At 39.7% G+C, this 27,621-nt stretch overlaps 1 protein-coding gene across 3 annotated transcripts in view; it reads right to left on the reverse strand.

Annotated features, from left to right (window-relative positions):
- Positions 1 to 27,471, reverse strand: part of USP45 (ubiquitin specific peptidase 45) — a 50,897-nt gene extending 23,426 nt beyond the window's left edge. Inside the window, exons 1-8 of one of the 3 annotated variants that reach the window (XM_052685892.1) lie at positions 27,236 to 27,465; positions 19,424 to 19,533; positions 18,228 to 18,412; positions 16,533 to 16,636; positions 15,671 to 15,771; positions 7,652 to 7,797; positions 6,439 to 6,534; positions 4,140 to 4,270 (exon numbers count right to left, since the gene is read on the reverse strand). In XM_052685892.1, coding sequence (XP_052541852.1) covers positions 4,140 to 4,270; positions 6,439 to 6,534; positions 7,652 to 7,797; positions 15,671 to 15,771; positions 16,533 to 16,636; positions 18,228 to 18,412; positions 19,424 to 19,523 — 863 coding nt within the window. In that variant the 5' untranslated portion in view covers positions 19,524 to 19,533; positions 27,236 to 27,465. Of the gene's footprint in view, positions 1 to 4,139; positions 4,271 to 6,438; positions 6,535 to 7,651; positions 7,798 to 15,670; positions 15,772 to 16,532; positions 16,637 to 18,227; positions 18,413 to 19,423; positions 19,534 to 27,235 lie in introns of all 3 variants that reach the window. The other 2 variants (XM_052685955.1, XM_052686122.1) reach the window with 2 other exon arrangements.
- Between the last annotated feature and the right edge of the window lie 150 nt (positions 27,472 to 27,621).

The following is a 27,621-nucleotide window of genomic DNA, read 5'->3' on the forward strand; positions in this document are numbered from 1 at the left end:
TTTACAAGCTTCCTGTCCACACCTAGCCTCATTTCTAAGTGACTTCACCTCTTCCTTTATGTTCTTACTTCCTTCCCTGCTTCTTTCTTTGCTCTTTTCCCACTGAGCACATCTCAAATGATTTGAGTAAGGATGTCTAACTCAAGTGCTAGCACTCAAACTCATCCTGGAACAGCTGAAGCAGACAAACTCTTGAAATCCTACAAGGACAAGTGCTCCCCTCCCCCCCCCAAAAAAAATAAAAAATAAAAAAAGTGACTCTGGATATCAAATTCAGAAGTTCTTCAGGAATTGAATTGCAAATGAGGGCAAGTGTCATGTGTTAAACTATACAGCTTCTATATCTCTTCTATCTCTCTTCTATATCTAAAAGGGAGCTACAGAAAAGAAGGGGACCAATTATTTACTAAGTTGTGATAGAACAAGGGGAAATGTTTTCAAGCTTAAAGAGAGTAGATTTAGGTTAGATATAAGGCAAAAGTATTTTACAGTGAGGGCAGTGAGGCACTGGCACAGGTCCCAGAGATGTGGTTGATGATTCACCCCTTGAGATTTTCAGTGAGAGGTTGGCTCAGGCCCTGAGCAACCTGGTCTAGCTGCGGTGTTCTTGTTCATTGCAGGGGAGCTGGACGAGATGGCCTTCAAAGATCCCTTTCAAATCCAAGGATTCTATGATTCTATCTCACATCAATTGATCCAACATGAAAATATGTCGTTACTCTGCTAGGGGTGCAAAAAAGAAATCCCAAACCCATCAGAACAGAACAGTGTAAATATAGATGTGTTTAAAAAAGCTTGAAATACACTTTTCTTCTCCAAGCATCCAGGCACAGTAGTGCTTTACCTGAGGTATCTAGTTAGCTAAATAAATTAGTGTGTTTTTATATAATTTATATATAAATACAAATATCCAAATTGTGCTACTATGGAAAAGCAATCATTTTTGAAGGACCAATCTCCTGCCACACATGATAAAAATGTTACTGGGAAATCACTGTCGTACTCAAAAGTCTAAACTCTGCACAATCACTCAGTGTGTCTCCCTGTTTAGTACACTATAAGCAACTTCTCAGACTAATGTCATGGTAAAGACAAATTCAGGGCTGGAAAGGTAATTCCTCAGTCACTGACTCCAACTCCTACTATCACAGACAAGTGCATCTTAGACTCTCTCTAAAGTATTTCATAATCTCTTTACTGAAGAAAGGTCATATTCTGCATAGTGAAACTGTGACAGTGAGATATTTGATGGGGAAAGAAGTTAAAAAACTGAAATCAAGCTGCAATTGGACTCAGAAATCTTCCATGTGCAATATAAAAAGCTAAAACAACAGCATTAAATGTCCTTCACTTGTGCTCTTTTCCCCTGGCATTAGCCTATGTGTCTTTCTCTGACAACTCTCTCTGAAATATCAACATATTTTTTCAGTGCAGTTATTCTCTTTTCACATTCATCCTCTTGTCTCTTTAGCAGAGATGCTGTTTGAGCTTTTACCCTCCTGGAAGCTTTTAGCTCTAAGATGCAAAACATAACCCCTGCTCCTATTTTGAGGATGTACAGATACAGGTCATTCCAACTAAAAATGGAAAGTTGATAGAAATACAATAGCCAAAATTTTTAAAAATCTCAGTTGAAATGAAACACATAAACTTTTTATCTAGATCTGCAGAAGTACAAATGATGGTATTTTTTAGAGAGAAGTAAAATTGAGGTAAAAATCTCTTGTTATTGAAGTCTTCAAATTATTTCACCTAGTAGTCACCATATAAGACCTGTAAGTGGTCAGAGGGGAGACAGAATTCAGAATCCAACCTAAATTCTAGACCAAAAGGAATCACAGAATCATAGAATGGTCTTGGTTTGAAAAGGACCACAATGATCATCTAGTTGCAACCCCCCTGCTACGTGCAGGGCTGCCAACCACTACACCAGGCTGTATTCCCTGAGTCCTTAGTTTTGTACGACAAATGGGTTACATTTAAATAACACAAGTAATATTTCTAGTGAGAATTGGCAAGGATTCTTCAGGAGCAGGAAGTGAAGGACAATCCATTCACCCACACAGTTTTCTAACATGCACCACTGGGGATCCATGTGAGAACATGCACATGTATGCTTCCCTCACCCGATCTTCATAACTTTTGAGGCTAATAGACAAATTAAAGCAAAACTGATGACAATTATATTTCTTTGAAGTTTATGAAAGTAAGAGTCTAGTTAGTAATATAAGGGAAACTATAAATAATGTGTCCCTCTAGCAAGTTGAACCTTTCCAAACAGCAGAGAATCCACACAGGAGGACAACGCTGCTGCTTGCAGAATTGCTTGTTAAGTAAAAAGAGTTTGTGCTAATGCAGGTCTCTAAAATTGCTTCGTTAACGCAATGTCTTAGTGCAGAAAGCACCTTGAGGAGAATGCTGCAGCAATGCAGACTTCCTAGCTGGGACTCCCAAAGTTTTGCTATCCTATCTCTTTCACTTCAGCTTTGCTAAGGAGTGGAAAGCCAAACTTTAAAAAATGAAAAAAGATTTCATAAAAATGGCATGACAGAACACTGCATGCATCTTGTTTTAGTTATAGACAGTAAATGTATTCATTTTGCAAAGACTCCCATTTCTTCTGCTACTAACAATGCAGATTGCTGAATCTGCTGAAATTCTCCCTTTCTTCTCTCTTGCCCACCATCAACAACAAAAGAATCACGAGATCAAACCTTCTATCCTAACCATGCAGGCACTTACAGTCCCTGTACACATAACTTCGTGCCAACAGGATGTGGCCTTCATTACTGATACATGTGTCAGGAAAGGACTCATTTCAGTTAGGTCTGTTTTGCAAGGCTAAACAGATTCTAGGATTTAATAATGTTTCATCACCTGATGACTACACAAATATAAAAACAGAAGGCAAATACAAAATAGCTGTGATTTCAAAAGTGCAATGTCATCTGAAGAGCAGTGCACTGTTATTACTTTGTAATCACTCTTCTGACTTGGGCTTCAAAACATGTTTAACATGTCCTTTTCTCTTCCACTCTAGTATTAACAGAGAAAAAGCTACTGTTCCTATTTAACAATTTCCCTTCTACTTCTTTACCAAGTTTTGTACTTACAATTACTTTTTTGAGTCATCCTCAAAACACGAGAGCAAAGAACATAACTTCCTTGTATATTTTTCTTTCAAGCAGATGATGCTAAATAGAGAACACTACTATTTGATTCAAAGTCACTGTAAGGACATTTTGCATACACTTCCTTTTACAACTCAAAAGAACCAAAAATAAGTACAACAGAAAAAAAAAAAAAAAAAAGTATAATATTAAGGAGGATAAATTAAGTGTATTAGGTGGTTTCTGTTTCTGAATTAAATGGTCTCCACTGCAGCCTAAAAGCTAGTGTTTCTTTATCGCATATTTTAAACCCATCTTTGCACAGCTATGTTTAAGCTGTTTTTACAGCTTATTTTGCTTGTAAATATTAAAATATCTGCAAAAGCTTTTAAATGGGTCCTCCACAGGTGTTTTAAAAAGCAAGACTTTTTGCATCATAACTGAAGATAACTACAAAGCACCACTGTAAGCATTTTCCACACCAAGAAACAGGGGCTTCTTTAGGACTTCTAAGCTCTTTGCAATCTGGTGTCATAAGCCATTTCAGTACTGCTTTACATCTTTACTTGTTAGAATCTTTTTAATTTTGAAATGATGCCAAGGACAGACATCATAGCAGAGGTTTCCTATTTAAAAGGTCAGTTTGTTGGATTTCCCCAAAGCATCTGAACGGTACTAGCACAACTTTAACCTAATATACAGCCTTCAACTAAACCTGAAAGTTAATGGTATTCGTTTTTGTTTTAGCAAATCCTCTTCCACTTCTTTAAACCCCAGTGAAAGCCCATTGCTTGTCAGCAGTTAATGGCTGAGACATGCACTTCATGAAAAGCAATTACAACTTGGAGTGCAACATGGAATCTGGCAACTTTGAAACACAAAGATGATATTCTCTGGACCACTCAGTAAAAAGCTAAGAGCATACTAGAAAGCACAACAGACATGGTTACACACTTAAAAATACATCACAGTAAATTAATAAATTTAGGGGAAAAAAACAGTAATTGGCAAGATACTGGCAGTACATACTTCTGACAAAGCTGGCTGAACAGTACTTTGGGAGAAAGAGGACCTCTTCCAGCCTCTTTCATGCTGTGAAGGAACAAGAACATCGCTGAAGTCAAGGGTCCTGGGCTGGAGAGGTTTACCACCAAAGGATCCTTCAAATAAAAGTAAAATATGCATCAACTTCAAAATGAGTGACACACAAGTCTTATTTCAGGTTAATACATTTATCACAAAGAGCAAAGTAACCTTTAGTCTTGGGCAATTTGACTCTTTAAAAAAGCTTGATGTCACCTAAAGACAGTGAAAGAGCAAACTTATTAACTAAACCATATAATAACAATACCAAGAAATTCTCAGCGAACAAACTGGCTGTTAACCAGTAATTTTTTTAAACAAGCATGTCCATTATTCCCAGAATTAAGTGAAATATAGGAGTGTTTACAGAAAAAGTCCTGAGTTATTAAACAGTGAGGTCTTTTTGCCAGGCTATGGTTCATCAAAGCTATCCATAAGGGAACATTCTTCCATTTTTTCTCTGAAACTAATTAGTAACAAACATAATGAAATCTTATTTACTCAATCTGTTTTTCAAAATATAAATGCCAAGTGGAATTTGCCTTATATACCCCTTGGTTTATCTGTTTTACTCTTCTTCCCATGTGTACTGAGCTGAGAGTTGCATACCGAAATTGTCACACATCCAGCAGCCACAGAAGCCCACCCTGCTCCCGCAGGAACTGAGCCCCAGAAAGGCTCAGGCTGCAGTTCACAAGCAGAGGCTGACATCAGACCAGTGTAGACCAGCCATTTTTGGGGCAACCTGCAGGACATGGCATCATCTTCTCCAGGTTAAGACTCACACCTCCCAGCAGGTCCCAGGGCTGCAGGGAACTGACCAGAAGCAAAACATGCTTCTGAGTTGCTTTGGGGCTACTTGTGTTCAGAAAGCTGCAGGTTATTGGCACTCCTTCACATGCCCCTAGGTTCATCCTTGGTCCCAATGTCTACTGGTCTCCTGATCCTCACAAAAACAGATTACAATTTCCAGACAAACAACTAGAGTGTGTGCCTCTTTTAAAAACAGAACTGAACAAAATATAAGGCTTTACGGATGCACAAACACATAAAGTAATCGCATCACATTACATGCACTACCAAAACTTGAGAAATACCCTTTACCAAGCACAAAGCTAGCAGTTTCCCCATTACAATCAGTTAGGCTACTAAAGTCCTCTGATCCTCTGCTGACATACACAGACCACAAAATACATTCTGTGCTCCAAAGAGCTTACTTATTTTGTAAGCACTGTCATTAAAGAGAAAATAAATCTTTCAACCTTATGGCTGTGTAAGGTTCACATCACACATAAGCCAACATACCACTGCTTTTCTAAGCCTCCAGGCACAAACAAGCTCCAGACTTCAGTTGTGGCTGGGGAATAACTTGGTGAAACGTGTTGCTGTTCAGAACTGCCATTAGCGGTAAGAAAGGTAACAGTGCAATGAATTTCACACTGCTCTTGCCTGGAGAAGCTATGAGCAGCACTGAGAACAATATACAGAAATCTTTGTAATTTCAGCAGTGTCTGAAAGATTCCCACCTCTCAATCCTTACCACCACCAGAAAGCTCCCAGCAACCAGCAGAAAGAAAGAAAAAAAAGAAAAAAAACAAAAACAAAAACTCTGCAAAGTACTGTCTTTAACTACCAGAGGGAAAGGAACACTATCCTTACTTCACCTGCCAACAATATATTATGAAAATGAGCATCTCTAAGAAGCAACAAGGAACTGTTGATCATAATGACAATAGTTTCTTTCCCATATGCCTCTGAGGACAAGACGTTTAGTCTACACTAGTATTTTGTTAACACTCCATCTGGGAAGCATGCATTACATTTTACAAGCCCCATCCATGTATTGCTGAGGCAGACCAGAATAAATATTTCATCAACACTTTATAGAGCCAGAAATACTCTGTCCTGTATTACACACACATATTGAAGAAACAAAATGGGAAACAAACATAAGCCACTCTTTCTTAGGGTCAAGAATTATTTGCTACTTCAGTGTTACAAAATATGAAAGGAAGTGGCTGTTCTCCTTCCTTCAGGGCAGAACAATTGGTTTTGTCACAGACATCATAAACTGGCTGAACTACTAAAAGATAGCCATACCACCCTGACAATGCCCAATCTTGTCTACAATTCAAAGACAAAAAGAAACAAGAGAGTAAGAGCTCATCTTTAACAGAGATGTGATTTCCTTGCAGCAGCTTCTTCCCACATTTGCCCAAATCCATATTTTTCACTGCATACTTACCAACTGGGAGTCTGAAGTATGACAGATTTTTAACTTTGTTCCTTTTTCCTTCATCTCGTACATCAGTTCATTAAGTATGTGAGTCTGTGCCAAATTCTGAAAGAAAAAATAAACAAATCCAAGAACACATCTTTTTTTTTTACTATCCAGCTCTCTTTGTTTATAAATTCTATATTCAGGGTTAGACAAAACCAGACATATTTAATAATGTGCAACTGAGGTTTAAATCAGTAGAAAAAGCAGATACCACCCTTACCAGAGCTATCACTAATCTCGGACTGCTTCTAAAATTGTATCTAATTCTGTTGCTACAATTTTCGAGTATTTTCCTACTAATAACATTGTTATCGTTGAACAACATTTTTGTTAGCTTGTTTATTTTGCTTTTGTTTCTTTGATGGTGAGAACACTAATAAGAAAAAACATTTGTTTCTGTTAAAATTTGTATCCTTCCTCATAGCACCACAGCTTTTTTTTTTTTTCCTTTATTTTGGTTAATGTTTGCTGCAGATGACAGGTTTCCTCAGTGCCATTCGTCTGCTCAGAGAACAATTTGCAGTAATTATACACTTAAAAATTCACTTTTTATAGCCACAATCATAAATGTTAAGTGAAGTGTGCCAGTTCAGAACACCTTTGAAGCAATTTAATTTCATTTGCTCATTCCTGATTGCAGATAAATAGCTCTGTCCAACCAGCGGGCATTAAGATGTTTCAATATAAAAGTTAGCAAAGCTGCTGCTATTTTTAGGATGTTGGATTTGTTATACATTCAGATCAATAAAAGTTTACTCAGATAGTTCATTCTGGTCAGGAAAGAAAAAGCTATAATCAATAAAAATATGCATGAAGTACCACTTTTCACACCCACCAGTACGTTAAATACCGTGCATTACTCATGACTGCCTGATGCTGAACTACAAATAAAACCATATGCTGGAGTACAACCCACACACATATGCAGCATATCACACATGACATTTTCATTTGTCTCAATACTTTGAAAAATGCTACTGATCCAGGAACTCTTTTTTTTTTTTTTTTTTAATGAAAGGAAATATTGCTTAGATAGAAAGGAGTGGAAAGAATTTGAAAAGGGCCTCCTGAAAGCAGAAAGTGGTAACCTTCAGAACCTTTCACAAAGCCCATGGTTTATAAAAATTCACATTTCTGAAGTCTATAAAGAGAAAACTGCATGAGCATTCCATCTTACCTGCATGACAGCATTAAAAAAGCACGTATTTCCTAAATTATTTATTCCTTTAACTGGAACTGATGTACCATTACCAGAACCTTTCCCTCTCAGAATTTCACTTGTTTCACTGCTTTCATCACGGAGTCGTATGATTTTTGATGAACCTGTAATTAAACTATAGATTAGCATTACTTGATTACTGGATAGTTAAAACAACTCAGTCCTTCTTTGGATTATGTTTATTGTTTTTGACATAAGCTGAAAGACACCCCAATGGCACACTAAGCCACTTCATAAAGCCTTTAAAAAACATGAGACATCAACAGTTAAAACCTGGGAAAAAAAATTCCCACAACTACATATATCCAACAAGTGCCTTACACAACAATTAGAACATCTCCTAAGACTTTAGCTTCTTCATTATGTAAAAAATAAAGAAGTAAAATAGGTTCTGTTAGTCTATCAACAACAAGAAGTTTAATGTATGTTCTTTAGATGCACTGGAAATACCACACACAAGGGCTGTTTTTTGGTGCCTTTATGGAGAGGTAACCAAAAGTTACACCTGAGTACTGCACATCTTTACCAATTTTTATGCTTTCCTTAAATTGTCTGGTACGACTTGGCCAAGGCAGTTCCATTTGAGTTGTTATCAGTTTTCTCAAATGCTACCCCCACCCACCTCCCTTTGTAACAGCCTGAGGAGTTGCTAGTAAAACCAAAATGGATATGTTATTTTAATTTCAAACCACAAGAATTTTATAAAACTGCAATGGAATATGCTACCAGCATAACATCCGTGCGTTTTCCTATTTCTCTTATTATTTAAATAGGTTGGGGCAGCAAAGTTAGACAGTCATTAACTTGTAGCCTAGAGGTAACGGAAAGACTTGAGATAACAATATTTAGCCTGGAATTCTACTAGCAACTTTCATATTGTCATGGTTGCAGGACTAAATATGAACATTACTGACATCTGCAGCGCCTTAAATATTGATTAACAATGCATGTCAATGTAAACGAGTTATGGACTTAATAGATGCCAAGAACTGTGATGCTGCAATCTATGCCTTGACATATGAATTCACGTATTTGTTCTAATGAGTTTCACATTGAAATCTCATTAAAGTGTTCTTGGGAAATAACTAACCAGCCTATTTACGTTAATGAAATGCTCATGCCAAAAGGTTCTTTAATGTAGGTTCTGCATAGTTTCTTGCTTACAAGATGAAAAAATATAATTAAATAAAAAACAAGTCATTAAAATATTTTATCTGCAACAAGCCTCTGATGCAGTCTGCCTGCACCCTGCAGCGCCGTCAAGGCATAATTATTTCTCTGAATTGCATCTGAGTTTGTCAAACTGCAGCGAGAGGTGCTTCGCTGTTTAAAGATATTTTTAAATGTTCTGAGTAACACTGCTTACAAAGGTTTAAAATATTCTTCTTTCCACAAGAGAAGGGCAAAGAAAGAGACTAAATTGTCCTTGGAAAAGCAACGTGTTTCTGAATGCAGTAAACAACAAATGGCTTGAGAGCTGCTCACACCCAAAAACAGTCACCGTTTCACGGGCTATGTACAGTAACAGTTTTTAATTTACATTGCAAGGGGGTTATTCTACAGTGTCTGATGCTCCTCCATCCACAAAGAGCTCCAAAAGCACCTTAGCAGAAGAAAGGGAGCCCCAAGTATATGCAGCTTGAAGGCACTCCTCGCTCTCAGAAATCTGATAATATTATTGGAGACTTCTTCCTTTTGGAAAAGTGTGGGCACAAAGAAATGCTGAGGAGAAGAGATGGTTAAAAAGTAAAAAAAAAAAAAAAAAAAAAAAAAAAGCCAAAATTGTGTAAATAATTTGTGTATTAGTATACCACAGTTGTTGCATTTATCCATCGGCATTCAAAAACATCTGGGACAGCATCTTAAAGTAAACAATGTTCACAAGGCCATCTGGACAAAACTGCAGGCAAAAATTAAAGCATAAGCATATGGAAAAGCAGATTTTTCTCTTCCCTTTAGCAGTACAGGATGACAAATGTCAAACCTAGATCTGTCCACGCTTCACTGTGCTACGCTTTGCAGCACCACCTGGCTCTCCTTGCACAGCCACCAAATATGGACAGCACTGCCACAGCGGACCATATCTGCAGGGCAAACTCGATAAAAGCATTTCACTTCATGGTTAAATGGAAACTTCACACAAGTAGCAAGGCTCCATTTGCTGAATCTCACATATGAATTATTTAAGGGGGAAAAACAAAGCAACAGCATCCAGTTTTGTGATAAGGACTAAGAGAAAATGCGATTGCAAAGCACAGTGCATGAGAACCAGCCATACGATGTCACAAAGCTGGATAATTAGCACAGGGATGAGAAGGAGCAATAAATTAAGAAGAGGCCTGTACGTTGTTACAGAAATCTAGGTACCTCCTTTCATTAAGAAGGCTTTAATTATAATCTCTTCATTTTTCAGTACACTTCACAAGCTAATTCCACACAGTATTTCACTAGCTTTCTGTATCTTTGAAAAAAATCACTGCTTTGCCATTACAATCACTATCTGCCATCTAGCTTACTCCATACAGACATTTTTAGGGACATACGAAGAGCCAGAGGAAGGACGGCGGTTTTTAATTGAACTCTGTTCAGCGTCCCTTGTTTGAGGATAGATGACAGACAGGCCTAAAGCTGAATGTTTAGTTGACATGTGATGAGTTGGCCAGTCTTAATAGAAGATGCTGGTGATGCCTGCGATAGCTAGTACTTCCACAGCTTGGGGCTGGAGGGTCCTTCTGCAATATTAACCCACGGCTACAAGCCTGTTATTAATCAGAAGACCAATACGTAATTTTTTAAAGTGAATTTGCACTGAACTGTTTCAGATTCCTCCTGACCTAATCTTGCAGTTCTGTAATGTTTTCATAGAAGTGCTCTAGGATATGAAAAGGGATTTTTTAAGCCAGTACAGATAAAAGAATTTTAAGATAAGGACTCTATCAAAAAAAACTACTGCTGTACATGAGGACCTACAACTCCTGGCTGAATTGCATTCTGTGAAAGGAAGAACTGCCATCCACCCAGCCACGGGCAGCATAACTGCTACAGAGGAACTCCTGCAAGCCTTACCAAGAGCAAGGTGGATGAAAAGTACACATGTAATGGAATTAATCACCTCATTTCTGTATGCAACTCACTATTACGTCTTTTAGAGTTGATACAGGTCCCCTCAGCCTCTTTGCCTTCCTCAGACAAGGTGGGCATTGGACCTGAGCAGCCATCAGGAGCTGCTTCTCTCCTACAGCACAGCAGACAATTAATATTATGCCACTGTTTTCTTCAGCTTTTCTAGCGCCCTCTGCTCATCTACATCTCACCTTGTAGGCTCTGAGGGAAGGGAACATCACAATTGCACAGCACTGGCCTTACAGGTATGTGACAGAGCTCAAGCCCCGACTTGATGCAGAGAACAATTCAGCTCATAAATGACAAGTCACCAACCCAGATGCAAAAGCAACATAGTGCTGGCACAATCACTTGCAAAAAATGTTCAGAAAACTTATCGGTGGGCCTATATCTGCCTTCCAGCATTACAAACATTTGCAGCCTATGTGGACTTTTATATCTCTCTTGTTGAAAGTGAAATGTGACTAGGGGTGCAGATGGTATGCAAGCAAAAATGTAAATGACATCCAATTTTTCTTTCAGCTGGGGGAGTAAGCATTTTTGCTCATCTTTTCAATATAACTGTTGCTGCGTTGTTGTTGTTTTTTTAATTAAAAATGAGGGTTCCAGGAATATGCACTTTTATTCCAAGGTCAAGCCTTTTTCACTGAATAGAACTGCAGTACTTCAGTTGAAGGTCTTCATAGCAAAAGCAAGGTTAATAGATTTCCTTTCTTTTACCAAGTTCTCCTCATGCATGTTTTACAAAATGCTACCAAATTGTCTGGCACTCCTTTTTCATTTAAAATTTTTGGTTTTTTTCCAACACCGTACAACAATGAGAATCCAACCCTTAGAAAAACAGCATTGTAATAATCATAAATGGTCACTAGATTCATGTTCTAAAGGATTGATTCCTCTTGTGGGGTTTCTGTCCTACCAACTTTATTTCTATGATTCTGCCAGGTTGTTATGAACTAAAAAACTCATGCACGTAGAGTGGAAGAGTAACCTACTCAGCCATCAGTGCTGATGCTCCATGCTCAGATGGCTGGTGCTACACCTGACAAGTCAGCAAGCACGCAGACAGGAAAGGGAAAAACCTACGGCTAAAAATGGCAATGTCTAAAAAATTTTTTATTATAGCAAGTTAAGTAATTGTGAAAAATTTAAGACAGACAACGGAAATGTCTTTTTTGCTGAGGTACACTTCAAATTTGGATAGTCAACATATTCTGCATTATTTTGCTAGTTACATTTAGATTTTTCATACCATTTGTTTTTCCAGGCATGTTAACACCCAGTATTCATACTGTAAAGTTATGTATTTTTAATTTTTCCATCAACTAAGGCAAATATCAAGTTTTCAGCTTTCATCTGTTGGCAAAAGCTGGGCAGCTGAACTTATTACCAAAATCTTACTCCTCCACTTTACCTTCCAAATAACAAAATTAACTACAGAATTTGAGAATAGATATTCTTTCTTCTCATTCTATTGCCACACAAACAAGTAACTGCTTTATAAAGAAATTCAGTATGCAATCCTATGTCTTCACCAATGTCTAGCTTGGCTTTTATAAAGGAAAATATTCATTTTTAAAAGCTCATAACAATTTCTTTTCTCCAGCAAATGAGCAGGCACCCAGCTAGCAATGTCTCAGCATGGTTTCTGTGTACTACATGTGCATTATGTCCATGTGAAGCTCACAAGTGTGCCACACTGACAATACTGCACCTGCCTTTCTGTGAAAATCATCACGGCCTGCTAACCTTTTCCACAAAACAAATTTCTGGGTGGTACACCCTAGAAAGCAATCTTGCTTTATTCTTCCATCTTGTGCCCAACATGACCTCTTAACCAAACAAACTCCTCTACAGAGAGAGGGAGAAAAATAAAAGAAAAAAGGGAATAAAAAAAAAAATAGCAGGCATGGCTGGGTACAACAAACCATAGGATCAGATGCGAAAATCACACAGCTGCAAGCATTCTTTTGGGAACCCAGCACTGGGATTTATCTCAATCGCTTAATGTAATTACAAAAGTCAGTCATGTAGTAGTAATGTAATTTGCACATTTTTACAGCTGAAGTGAAGTCGAATCTTTATGAGAGGCTGAGTGAAAAGCAGGGATCCTGCTGCCACACTATTCCACCACATTAGTACCAAATGACAAGCGTTTTGCTTTTGTTTATTTTCCAGGCTGCATTAATTAAGAAATCTATATAACTCTCCCTTACACACTGAAGCTGTTTATTTTATCTTTAAATGACTCCCGTGCTCTCAAGAATTTAAAAAAAAAAGAAAAAGAAAAAACCCCAGCCTTCATCTGTTACTTATATCTGTGCTCATACTGCATTTCTGTAGAATTTTCTACACAACGCTACTTGAATTGTAATGAAGCACCCTGCCAACCAGTCATTAGAATATACAGAAATCCAGATATAAGATGCATTTTTATTACAGTGCAACACTGGGGTATGAAAAGCAAGTAAATATGTTCAATTAGGCCCTTTTTAATTGAAGGCAGAAACAGAAAAGCAATGGGAAAAAGCATATAATTAATTTTAAAGAAATGAAAAAAAAGTTGTGAGAAACAAGCACTGTAAAACTGACAATAGTTTGTATTTCCAGGTTTAAAATCAGTAGTTTAGTATTGACTAATATACAAAATATATGTTGTTTTTTTTTTTTTTTAAATAAACCAAAAAGAATTTAAAGGACAACTTACACTGAAAATATCACTGTAACATGAAATGAAATGCTAAACCTAAAACAAAATAAAAGGTAAGTCATGAGTGGTAGAGTTAAATTCATTGCTGTCTGCTGTGTCCTTTGTTTTCTGAACAGCACAAATTATGCTTTAATCTCTGATTCTACTAAAATACATATTCATGATTCTATGATTCTGAGAAGGTATTCTAGCCTTTAAAAAAAACAACTCTTAAGCTACATTTCTCTAGTGCAAGCACCTGGTGCTTCAAAGTAACTGCGATGTAAAAGACTGCTGTTGAATTTATGGAAGTAAAACTAGAACATCAGATCGGTTAGGAAATTCCTGCTTACACACCTATTACTTATTCATCCATGCATCAGTGTTTCCTAGCACCTTCCAGGGGTAGCTGGGACCAAAACAACCAACCATGTGAGTCAAACAGCTTCTTCCTCTTTTAATCGCCGCCTGAAGAAGCCCAACAAAGTACCTTTGGGCCAATACTGCCAGAGCTCAAACTGAACAGCTTGGCACAGCCACTTCCTGACTGAAGGCTGCAAACATCCCAGCTCAGGGCACATATTTTCCTACTTCTGCAGGTGAGCCTCAGCCTGTCTGGAACAGCACAGGCAACGCCACTGCCCTCCAGCAGCCATCCCCACACATGGAGCAGCCTTTTGCTGCAGAAATGAGCATGCAGTGGGGTACACCGGGGAACTGACCCAGGCCAGAACAAACCCTGCAGAAATCCTGACCATATATAGAGAAAATTCATTCTGCCCTGCTCTAATACAATCTCCTGATTGTTAAGACAACCCTACTTCTTCTGAACTAGTTTGGAATTGTGCTTGCTTAATTTAAGACATTTCACAGAAAAGTAATTTTCTAAGCCCTCAACTCTGAAAGCTTTAGATGTCTTCAAATTTCACAAATTAATATTCCAAAACATGAAGCACAAAGAATCCTATCACTTCTGAAAGTCTTACCCAGAAGTTCTAAGCTAGAATGAAATTATTTCCATTAACTTAACTGAAACAAACATTCCATTTTTATCTGCAAGAGAGCTGCAACAGCAATTTATGTCTACATGAAAGCTTGAAACTGTAGCTATGAATAAAAGTGAAATCACACACAGCATTTTCATCATTCATTTCATCAGGCAAAATGACGCAAAAAGGAGCAATTCATAAATTTATTACAAATAAATTACTCAGTGTAGAACTTGTGACCAGATAAAATACAAAATATGAATTTCTGAGTGACATGTAGACTTTTTTCCCCTCAAGAATTACCTATTAGAACTAGCAGGATTTGTGCATATGAAGCTAGAAGAATGTAGTTCAATCCAGTAAGGCACTCTGTTCCAATCTTACTTCCAACCAGACTGGGAGGGTGGTGTGGTGTGATGTGATGTGATGTGTTGTGTGTGTGTGTAACCTGGAATCTGATGTCTCTCATAAATCAAAAGCCAGAAATGCTCCTGTGTGTGTTACAGTAGGGATGAATAATAAGGATTCTCAAGAGCAGACAGTTGAGGGCCACACATACAATGTTCTATCTATATTCACATATACTGATAAATATAGGAAGCTCCTCAAGTAAGAAAATAATTTAACATAATTTTCTATTAACAGAAAAAAGCATTACATCACAATCCAATTACATCAAAGAACAGAAAGCATTACACTCAACAATAGAGTACTATAAAGATCCCCTTACACAAATTTAATTAACTACAGAAAACAAATCAGAATCAGAAAAAATTCGAGATGTTACACATCTACTCTTTTAAAATTCAATTCGTTAATTCCTCCAGGTAGCTTCTGTGCATTAATTCATATGGCATTTTACTTAAGGTATAATATTTTCTCTAGAACAAACTGGTACTTCTTCATTAAAGATAAAGCTTGGGAAAACCATCCTATAGTGCTCAAAATACTTGAAAGAATTAACTGTGCTGAATAAAAGAAATTCAATTGTTTATAAAAACCACTATGATAAGCATAACTTGCCCAAATAGTCATGCAATTAAAAATTGCATTATACTCCCATACTCATATATACTTTTCGAATTAAATGTTTAATATGACTCAAAATTTGAAATATTCATTTTTAGAGACAGTACATTACAGATGTTCCAGATACAGCTATTTGTGTATACTTACTTGGTTCAGCTCTGGAACCATGTTTCTGAAGAAAGTCAACTATCTGAGCCAAAGCCTTTTTGTTGCAATGTGTTGACAGCTCTTCATCACATTCATAACACCTAAACAAAAGAGGAAATGCACTGGAATTCAGGTTGTCTGTATTCACTTCCAAGTTTTAACTGACCTTTAAAAACATCTTACACAAATTACTTAAGCTCTAGGTCTCAAATCTTTGCGCTAAAAAGAGGAATAAAATTAAATCCCCTCATCCCATACACATTCTGATGTAAAGATCAGCCCTAATTCACTTCAAAATTAACAGATTTAATTAATGTCAGTTAAAAGCCCTGCAAGTAGCCAGATAGAAACAAGCAGGAAAAGCAAACTCCTAAAATCGATCAACTCTCTACACAACACAACAGACTCTCAAACTACTATGCTAGTATGCTGTAATCTTCTTCACTGGCAATAAAGCACACTGCAAAAATCACATCTCAGCCCACAACTCAGTGTACATTTTGCCTACTTAAAAACAACTGACATACAAGAAAAAGGTGGGAGATGTGATGAATATCATTTGACAGGAACAAACCCGTGTTTAGACTAAGAAGAAGATAAAAAGAAAAAGCAGCTCTCATGGGACAGGCAGGCAGGAAGCTTACCAAAACTGCTTTCTATTTTACTGGATTTGTGATCTCTCTACATACCTAAGCACAAACTAATTTTCTGTACAGAAAACCTGCCTCTTTGCTCTTCAGAGATCTACATAAACAGGTTATTTTATCTTCCAGAAGTACTCTTTATAATAAAAAGACAGCGCTCTTAGTTAGGAGTAACCTTATATACAAGCATAAATGAACACCTTCCTACTTATTCTTACCATATGATCCATGTACTGAGACTGATAACAATGCAATGAGGTTCTGTGCGTGCTGTTTGGAAGTGTTTTAGAGAATGCTGTCCTTCTGAGTTCTTACTACATCCCTAAAAATGGAAACATTAATATAGTGAGAACAAAAGGGAAGTGGGAAAAGAGTATATTAGTTAAATAAGCTATAAAAACTTTACTTTTCAAAATCAAGCAGAAAGCTATAATGCATAAAAATATTCATTCTCAACAACTAAAAGGGTTTAACATTCAAAATAATCCAATGACAAAGACATCAATTAACGTTTTTGAAAAAAAAAAAAAGCACACTTTCTTTTTTTCTAATACAGGAAAACTCATTACAACACAAAAATAGTATCTCATATTTTCTACTTAGGAAAAATATTAAGCTTGTTTTGAATTAAGAGAAATAACTCCTATCTTCTGAATGAGTATTGTCAATATAAAGCCAATTATGCCACTTACAAAGGTTTACCAAAAAAAAGGTGAATAATTGTGTAGCTCATTTGGTCCATGGAATATCAAGGTAACCTTCACTGCTCAAGATTGCTCATGCATTCCAAACAGCGAATGCAAAAGGCATATAAACTGTTGTGGTGTTGTTCATTTCTTTTTTTCCCCACTAAAAAACTACTCAGAATAAAACACTTATGTACAGCAAATTCAAGAGAAAATGTAGTTTTTCAAGTATCTACAGAGTGGAACTTAGAAGACTAAGGAGGAATACTGGTTTCTGAATAAGACGTGAATTTTAGAAGCCACTGACTGCATAAACATGAAAAAGCACATTGATTTAACTCCTTTAAAAGATCTCCTTAGCTATAGTTTTTCAGAGTTAATCTACGAGTCCTCCTCAGATCTAGCTAACTGCCTTCCAAAGCCTAGTAATAGCATGCTTCTTTTTAAAATTAAATATATTCAGATAATCCTGGTAGAAGCTGGCATTTGTCTTTATTGTATAGAAAGATCTGTAAGTAGATTGTTTAACAAAATTGAAAATGTTCTTTCTAGGCAACTATCAGCTGAAATAAGCATGATGCTGCTTGTAAACTCCATTTTTCAGAATCAGCCTTTACTTCAGTCACAGGCCAGAAATCTACACAAGCTCTTGGGGCCAGGACCTTCACTTTTAAACTCTGAGGCCACAAAGTGACATTGTAACTGATCCATACTATTAGCCTTAATAGAAAATTAACAGAAAGCAGCATTCTCACTTCCACCCAGTTCCTTCTTCTTGGGTTCAATCAAATCTAGCAATTGAGTGTCTGTAGTATAAACTGATTCAGCAATTTGCAAATTCACTTATTTGTTCATTCGTATTTGCAGTATCTTCTGTCACATAAGCCAGCTCAACTGATGTATTTTGCAACTGTACAGTTCCTGGAGCTAATTTTCCATATGTGGCAAAAGCACGTAGATGAAGTACAGAGAAGAGGGGAACTACCACCTGTAGGTGCAGAGCTGCACATAAATAAAGCTACCCCAAAATACTGACAAAAACAGCAAAGAACACAAGGCCACATCCCAGTCTATTTAAAAAGCTGAAGCATGGATTCTCACAACTAAGCACTTAAGTAACACTGTTTCACCAAAAGTAATGAGATGTCATGCCAACAGGATCTATATCTGTAATGTCCTTTAGAAAATCAGGGCTTATCCATCCCTGAGTTCAGAACAGCTGCTTACCTGAGAGCCACACTTGAGACACAGCCATATGTCTGAAGGTGCCACAGGCTCACCATCACTCATCCGCCTCTCCTTCAGACACTCTGAACATATTGACCAAATGCTCTGAGCTACCGCTCTCTTCACATGATGTACATCCACTGCTTGGCTCACGTGCTGGCAGGTTAAGCCTAAAGAAAATGACACTTTGAGCAATTGAAAATAACAGTTAGGAAGGAGAGCATATGTACATGAAAGGAGCACAATCTTTAACTTCAGCAACAGTAAAGGTTCCCACACTGTAACTGCATGCAATTATTTTGGCTCAAGACTCTCCACTTGCTTTTGCTGAAGTCCGTGAAGTTTCTGTCAGCTCAATTCTCTAGCTGCCTAAGCCAATCTCAATAGACAACCTACCCTCCTTTATATCAACTCCTCTCCCAGTTTGCTATCCAGATATTTATGAAGATGAGTGCAGCCTCACAAGAACATCACACAGCTCTCATCAGCTTCATATGCATTCCACCTGATCCCATGAACACACGTATGCCAATTTGCATAACAGCTCTCAATTGCCTTCTTTCCAGATAATACTTCAACCTAGAACCTGCCACTAGGCTCAAGGACCAGAGGAGACTGAGTGCAGACACTGTTACATGTGAAGACAGGCAAAGAAAAGATTGAGTTCCTCAGCTTTTTCCCATGTCCCCTGTCCCTAGGTGCCCTGCACCCTCAAGTTGCACATTCACACTCAGCCTTCATTTTGATGTCACAATACCAAAAGAAGCCCCTCTCAACCATCACTTCCTGCATCAGATTCAACTCTAACCAATGAAGCTTACCCAATCTCATCCCTACATAATCAAAGCCCCTCAGATTGCAATTCAACCTGCTTCTACTCTGTCTATGCTTCATCTTTGCCCCCCAGTTCAGTCAGAAGCTCTCTGCTCAGCCACAAATCCCCCTGCCGTGCATCTGATCTTCTGTGCATGAGAAAAGACTGCTACTGTGTTCTGAAATGGCTGTCATGGAAGACCAACCCTTCAGGACAGTCATGCAGTGTAACAACCACAAAGTAAAGACTTGATTGAAGATGCCCTGTCATGAATTCAAGCAATAAAAGTACTTCCTGGTACCAATGAGTTGTGGTTTTCATCAGTCAACATGGAAATTATTAGCCCTCAACCTTAGAGCAAAACATCATTTAATGTATTTACCTGCAATATCATCTGAAGAGTCTTCATCCTGTGGCCTGTTAGGCCTTTTGCTTCTCTTTGTTTTCTCAGGGTTAGCTCTTGATGGATCTTTCACCCGCATCTGTTACTTACTAGGAAGGATAAAAAGGAATTACTTATTGCCTAAATATATCGTTAAGTTTAAACTCTATTAGCATGTGAGCACGTCATGTATTCAAGCCTCAGGAACACAGGTTTAGACTTTGACTAATGTCACCTACTTTGTGATAAAAAAATATGAATATGTCAGGAATGAACTCTAAAGAATGCTGTAAGATCAGTTACATTACACGATGTTATAAATTGTATCTGTAGCTACAGGGGACATGTGCTTCCAGGCAGCAATGCTAAATATCTGAGATAGTGAGATTTATTTATTTTTACCATTTTAAACTACTACACAGTCCCAGCCACATCTTACCAGGAAAGCTCCCTTCCTTAACACATCTCTTCCATAACATATCTCCTGTAAGAAAGGCTTCTGTCATCATTTACCTGTACATGTTCCTGAAAATATTTTGAACAATTTCAGATGGTTTAATAAAAGACAAATGTCTTCCAATTCTTACAAAACTGCCATCAGTGTGTCATCACCAACTACGGTGTGAGCTGACCCCCTTGTTAAACATCAGAGAATCCACACAAATGAACACTCACAGAAATTATTAAGAGAGTCCTAAGAGACAAAGAACTGAATGATAAATATTTTACACTAACTAATAAATTTAACAGAGATTTCAGTGCACTAGCTACTTAATCAAAATCCAAATCTTAATTCACTGAATCAGCACTGCAGTGCATCACACAGCTTCTGTGGTTTCATTTGCGGGATGTCTTTTATGACGTGCTTCATAAAAACAAATAAACTTATGTTTTGAGATACAAAAGCATATCAACGTGAGACAGTCAAATACTCAAGCACAGCAAATCTGTGAGGCATTCTGCTTGGAAGAGCAACGACATCTTGTTGTAGTACCACATACAGGTTAATAAAGTCATTTGATCCACCAATACCAAACATTTTTTAGCTGTGCTACCACACTGACATGTAATAAACCTCTGCAACACTTCACATTTAGGAACAGCAAAAGATGCATTCTCATTATAGATCTAGTAAATACGTTTGCCGTTGTCTAATCAAGTTTTTAAATCTTCACTGTACTTCTGCAACACTGAAAGCCACTGGGACTCACCACTGTTAGCACGCGAGCAGCCCTCACTGGGGTGAAGTAGGCAAGGAATGCCTTAGAGCTACTGCTTCAGGCTTCCTACAAACCTGGACAGACACTTGTGCACGTAACACTACTGCTAGGTTCCTGCAGAAACACCTCACTACCAATCACAGAAGTATTTTGGAAGAATTGGGATTCTGTAGAGTAAGAATAACCTCTGTTCTCTGCTTCCTTGCACGGGTAACTTCACATATCTTCAGCCTGTTAAAACACACTTTTTTTCTTTTTTTTTTTTTTTTTTTTTTTTTTTTCTTTTTTTTTTTGTAGTTGGCCACAATATATAAGGGCAATTAATTTATGCCATCAAGATCTTAAATTGTAGATCTTTAAATTTTCTGTAGCTAACAACATAAAGCTTCAAATGCCTAGACATTCAAGTAAGCAGTGTTACTAAATTCAGGTTGCTGACTTGGCGGATTTGCAGTCTGTGCTCACACAGTAAGAAAGATCTGACTATACCAGCTCTTGACTACTTATAACTGAGTAAATTTAAAATCCCTGATGTACATCAACACATGTATCACAGAACAGAGAAAGGTGCTTTCAAGCCAAGCAACTTCAAGTGTGCGTTTCTACCTTGTCATCGTCTAATACCCAAACAAGCTTCACGTGAAACTGCCCACCATCACTTGTTGCAGCATGGCTTAACCAAGCACAAGGTTCATCGTGATGTTCATCAGACAGTAAGGCTGATACAGCTGCTGTCAGAAAACTGATGATTTTACACTACATTATGTGAAGAGCCAATAATGAAGACAACAAGATGTCCTCCCTCAAGGAACACAACTGTGCTTAGGTTATTCAACGTTGATGTAATTATCTACCGCTTTGTTTCAGCATGAGAATTTCTTTTAACTGTTTGGACAGATTGTCTAAGACTGCCCAAACCACAAATTTCACCCAACTGATGGTCATGCTCACACTGGTCCATTTCAAGTCCCCTTATATCTTCATGAAAGAACAGTTATGCACCTGACTAGCTGAAATGCAAGCACATCTCTTCCACCTCTGAACCCCTGTGGCCAACAGGCCAGAGCACACCACATGGAACAGACAGGAGCAGCTCGCTGCTGGAACCCTCTCTCAGCATGCCTTTGGGACATGTGGAAGGAAGAGCATCAAACCTGTAATAATTGGAAAGGAGGCCCTTCTGACAAAATATAATCAAGATAGTATCAGAATGAATGCTGACATAAAATCCAAGCACTGACAACACACATTTTGGCAATCCACCAACCAATCTGGAGACACTTCTGCCTTCATTAAGTAAGAGCAGGCTGAACAAAAGGTAACAAGGACGAGCAGATGAGTCAGTTTTCACAAACACAAACAGAGAAGCGTCCATCAGGCAATGTTTACTGACTCTACAGTTCTTGGAAAAGCCACTGAATATCAGGATTGACCACACAAGGCTTGTATCTGATTTCTGAATCATCCCACAGAAGTGGGATGAAGGGCTAAGAAAAGGGAGCCATTCAGCAAGCGTCTGAGATGCAAGCAGCACAGTACATACACAGCACTGCTCAACCTCCTTCTACACATTTAGGGTCTAAAAACATTACAAGAAGAAAACTGAATATAATAATTTAAATCACAACCAATAATGTAGGATCAAAGTGATTATGCAAGGAATTTGATTATTGTATTTAGCTGAGAGATAGAAGAGTTGTAAGGTGCTTCAGAAGTTACTCCTCAGAAATGATTCCGTGTATGTGAAACAAAAGATTGAAAATTAATAGGAGTGAAAACTCTGAACAAAAATAGATCCCCTCAAAAAAACCATAAAATACAGCTTAGAAGAAAGCAAGAAAGAAACTCTCTACATTTCTTTTGATCATAGGCACAATCCATTCAAGACAAGCAGGCAGAGGGGAAGTAAACACAAAATGAACTAGATACACTGAGGATTAAAATGTTGGCAATATCCACACAATTTGCCTCTTTCCAACCCAGCCTCTCTAAATAAAAATAATTCAGTTTTGTGGAAAAATAAAAAATAAATACAGAAAGAGCCAAATCCCATCCATTTAAATAATCCTTCCATACAAATCTAAGAAGTAGTTCTTGCCAAACTTGTTCAGACGCTTTGAGCTCAGCATACAAGAGTTTGAAGTGTAACCATCATTGCTTGCTATTCTTGGTTTATTTTTTACTTTTAAAATGACTCGTAATGGCAGTCTGCCTACAAAAAGCTGATGAAGATCAAAAGCACCTCTCTGTAACTGCTAATTTCCACCTTTCTAGAAAGATCAAAACACTTCAAAAGCAGCAGAACAATCTGCCTGCCTAATTTTAAAAGCTTCAGATTTGATAAAGTGCCAACAAGCAACAGAAGGTAACAGTGCTAAATTTGTTGACTTAAACTCAGGTACACCTAGATTATTTTTAATGTAAGGTATACCTGAAATAGCCTATATTTAACATAGCCCTTTCAATGAAGTATGTATTTAGAAACTTCAAAGACTCAAATGTAATTCCTAAGATAAATGTTATTTTTTAAACATTATGTTTTACTGAAACTGAGTAGAGCTAGGAGCAATAGAAGGTATCAGGTTAGTGTTTCACTTCTCTTTTGGGGAAAAATAAACAAACAAGTCACTCCTCTCCACAAGATCTTTATGCAGGGGAGGTGGAGGTACAAACTTTGTTGCTGATATCCTCAAAGCTTACTCGCATCTTATCTTGCACACTGTACGTAGCAGCTGAGTACCTCCTCCCTCAACTCCGACAACTCACTGCACTGGCAGTACGTTTTCTTATGCTGTACCTTCACTAGGGCATTTGTGAGAAACCTGAAGCACACCAGCAAATCAGCAATAGCCTGACACACTGCCGGCTCCCATACCAATGTTCCATTCCATCTGTCAAGATCTATGTTTTTTTCCATCTTACAATTAGTGTGCCAGATCTTCCAGCCAAGTGCTGTATTTATGTGTTCTTATCTGCATAACGCCTATCACCACACTCCTCCTATTTCATGATTATCTGGGAGAATAACACTTGCATTACTGGAATGTAAACAGTAAGATAAAAACGACTTAATAACCATCAGCTTATCTAAGCACACTTATAAAATAGAACCAAAAGCCTCCAGATGGTTTCCAGGTACTATTTTGGATATGGAAAAGACTCTCCCAGAAGAACTGGCCATTAACTATGAAACCAGTACAGTGAATTACCCCAACAGTGAGCACCTGAATTCAAATGAGCTGGGACCTCAATTCATCTCAGGTATCCTCAATGCTAACCACTTCACCATTTGTGTTAAAACTTACCAATTAAAACTATATCAGTTTATGTTGCTAGCACACACACACACACACAAAAAGAAAAAAAAGCATTATATCATACTGGAAAGGCACTAAATATAGCATTCCAAAAATCGGCAGAGGGCTTTCATGGCACAGCTGCCAACAGCAGCCTATCACCAAAGCACAGGACGCTGATCAGATTAAGCCAAAAGGTCAAGATGCTCTGTAGCACATTTGCAATGGCACTTTACAAGCTTCCTTCTAACTGTAAAATGACTGACTGGCCCAGGACAGTAATGCCAGCTTCCCTGCGAGCACATTTGCGACATGTTTTGATGCAAGCTGCAAGTTGATCTATTTTGGATGTCTGTTCAGAGCATCACCTGTGGCATTTTGGCTCACTCACTGCTAGATCAAATGTCACCCAATCGCAGCGAGAACCACATCCATCACAGTCAGCAACTGGGCAGTGCCATCGATCAGCCGCCAGGACATAGTGCGTTCTGACAGCCACCAAAACCTTCACAACAAACAAGCCCTCACTGCCTGCTGGAGCAGTAATAGGACCAGAACTGCTGACTGGTAGTGGCAGCAACACTTCTTCCCCTGGAAAACGTCGTTTGAAATTCTCAGAGTGTCATCTCCCAGATTCCTAGCCCAAAGGCACATCACACATCCTACACCATCACTGGAGCTCAAACGCCAGTCCTGACACAAGACTGGAGTCCTCACAGAGTGAGACACAGATGTACTTTTTGCACATCAGATGGACAGAGCCTTCTGACCACTGGATACAACTTCCCAAGCGAGAGTGAAAATCCCATGGCATTTCTTATTTTTACTACTCTTTTTTATTCATCTGTCCATGCCAAACAGTCTGTCAGTGTTCATGTCTGCCTCCTACACAATCCTCCATGTATGCACCACTGAAACCTAATTGCCACCAAAAAAAAAAAACAAACCTGCTTTTAACGATGGAGAGAAAAGAGATGTGCCCTGAAACAGGAAGAGAAAAGAGCCCAAAACTGGGTTTATGACCCAAGTAAATAAAAGGATTGAGTGGGTAAAAGGAACAGTTCTTTGATGACATATTTTTACTAGCATTTTATACCAAAGGTTTTGCTAGAAACTTTCAGACAGAAAAAAAAAATCAGGGATTCCTGCCAATATCCAGCCTAATAACGAATACACCAAGAGGGAAAAGCATCTGGGCTGACATGTTCAGGGTCTAACATGGATTTTCCTACAGATCCATGAATATCCTTGAGAAACAGAAATGCATCAGTATCTTAGCAAGAGCTGTAGCTTCTAAGTCATTATGCTGGCCCGACAGAGAACTTCCCCTGTGAAGCAACAATGTGCTGGCAGTGCTGACAGCCCCAGCAGCCACGTGGTGTGAGCAGAACGTGAGCAGTGCCGTCACCACAAGCACATGAGGAATAACAGCCAAAACAGCCAGAGAACCAGTAGGGAGCTCATGGCATCCTGGCAGGGCTGTGGGACAAAAACCACAAAAAGTTGTTCAAGATGTCATAAAGAAAAAATGAAGGGCAATACCAATAAAGAGTGAAGTGTGATGAAATGTCTGTGCAGTCTTAGAAAAATTAAAAAATAATTTTTCTTCAAGTCACATAATAGAAAGGAACTGTGGCTGTAGTACACCGCCTGAGAGGGCAGACTGAAGCCCACACTACAAGCTGAGAGGCCTTGGTATCATACAGCCTCCCCACCTGAGCTGGAACAGGTCCCAGGAAGACGAAGACCACAGACCACGCAAAGCTTTGCATCTACCTTGGAAGCTGTGGGAGTGAGCTAATTGATGTGGTAGAACAGACAGCATAAAGGACTATGAAAAACTAGTGTGAGCTCTTTGAAAGTCAAAGTCTTGCTGCACAGAGCAAAGCATTTCATTCTACTTCCCTCCTACATACAAATTGCCCCAGTTTGTTTTGCTAACACACCTAAAGTAGAACGACTTGTCCTTGATGTACCGCAGCAGAACTGTGAGATGCCAGCTGCATTTCTGCGAATCAGGCAGAAACAAAACTACAGAACACAAGTTCTTCAATATTTCATGAAGAAATCTGACAAAATATTTACAACCATAGTAAGCTGCAGAACGGTTTTACAAGGCATGCTCTGCCATCAATCTGGTGTATGTGCATGCCACTACCCTCCTTCCATTTAAAATGCTAGAAAATTGGGGGGGTGAAATGTTTGAGTCTTCACGTACTAAAGGTCTGTCTAGTAGAATTCACTTGTACCTAAGGACCACATGCCACAGTATATCTGAAGTGAACGCTATCAGCTCCTACTTTGCATACGTTTATTCTCGTGCTCCTGTGCTTAATATGCAGCCACATCCTATTAGTGGTAACACTCCCACAGCAAGAACAGGGTGAGCTCCTGAAGTAAAGCCTACAGATGACAAAGGACTGAAGTTCTGCGAACATCCACGCGTTAAAAAAAAAAAAAAAAAAAAAAATATCGTAATACGAACCCAAATACACACTGCAGAGCAGCTGCTGCGAGTCTGCGGGCCCACAACCCCGACGAACGAAGAGCACGGGCAGGCTGCCGCCCGGCCCCCAACACGCACCTCGGCCCAGGAGGCCCGGCCCGGGACGGTGCGCACCGACGGTTCCCCGCCACCCCGTGCCGGCACACGCTGCGCTGTCAGTGCTGCGCACAGCCCGCCTGACGGCATCGCGATACGGGACCGCAGCGCTATGTCACAGCCGCGTTTGCGGAGCGCGCCCGCTCACTCGCCTAATGCGAAGTGACCGCAGCTTATGCTTAAACCCAACCAACTGCGCGGCGGCTGGTTCCCTCTCACCGCGCAGGCATCTCGCCGAGGAGCTCGCCGCAGCTCGGCAGGCCGGCCCGATGCTGCTATTTTCACCTCGCCGCACGCTCAGCGCGTTCGGGCCGCTGACGGCTGGCGGACACCAGCAGCTGGCAGCCGGCGAGGCAGCACGAGCCCACACCAGCCGCGTTCCACTGCTACGTGAGAGCGGCGCCGGGCAGCGCCGCCCGGAACCCCGGGAACGGGGATCTCCGGCCGGTCGCCCTGGGGCCCGGCCCCGCGGCGTAGACCCGACGCCTCGTCTCCCCGTCCGCGATTTCCCTTCCCCCAGGCCGCGGTCTCGGCGCCGGCCGCCGCCATGGCTGAGAGAATCGGTCCCGGCCTGCCCCGGTCCGCACCCGCGCCGTGGCCCCGCGCCATCCGCTCGGCGGGAAAAGCCGCTCGCGGGCACGGCCCTCCTGAGTTCGGCCGGCGGCCTCCCCGCCACCCCGCGGCCCGCACTCACCGAGCGGCGGGCGCCCAGGCACGGCGGCGGCAGGAAGCGGCGGAGGAAGCTGGGCCGCAGCCAGGGCCCCGCCGCTCCGCTCCGCCCGGCGCGGCCCGCCCCCGGGCCCGGCCCGGCCGCCTCCTGCGCCAGAGGGGCCGGGCCCGGCGCTGGGTGAGCGGGGCAGGAGCCGGCCTGGGGCGGGCAGCGTGCGGGGAATGTGGCTCTAGAGACGCCGAGGGAAAGGGGTGTGCTGTGGGGCACTCCGAAAACAAGGACCTGCAGCGGCTGCGTTGCACACGCGCTGAGGAGATGGTTAGGGAAGCACAGACTGAACTCTGTGCGGTGAGGTCAGAAGGCTTTATGCCCATCCCAGGAAAAACGAGGGTAAGTTACAGCTGTGCGGT

This window comes from Tympanuchus pallidicinctus, unplaced genomic scaffold, assembly GCF_026119805.1.
Source record: "Tympanuchus pallidicinctus isolate F22 unplaced genomic scaffold, pur_lepc_1.0 scaffold1, whole genome shotgun sequence".
Classification (NCBI taxonomy): Eukaryota; Metazoa; Chordata; class Aves; order Galliformes; family Phasianidae; genus Tympanuchus; species Tympanuchus pallidicinctus.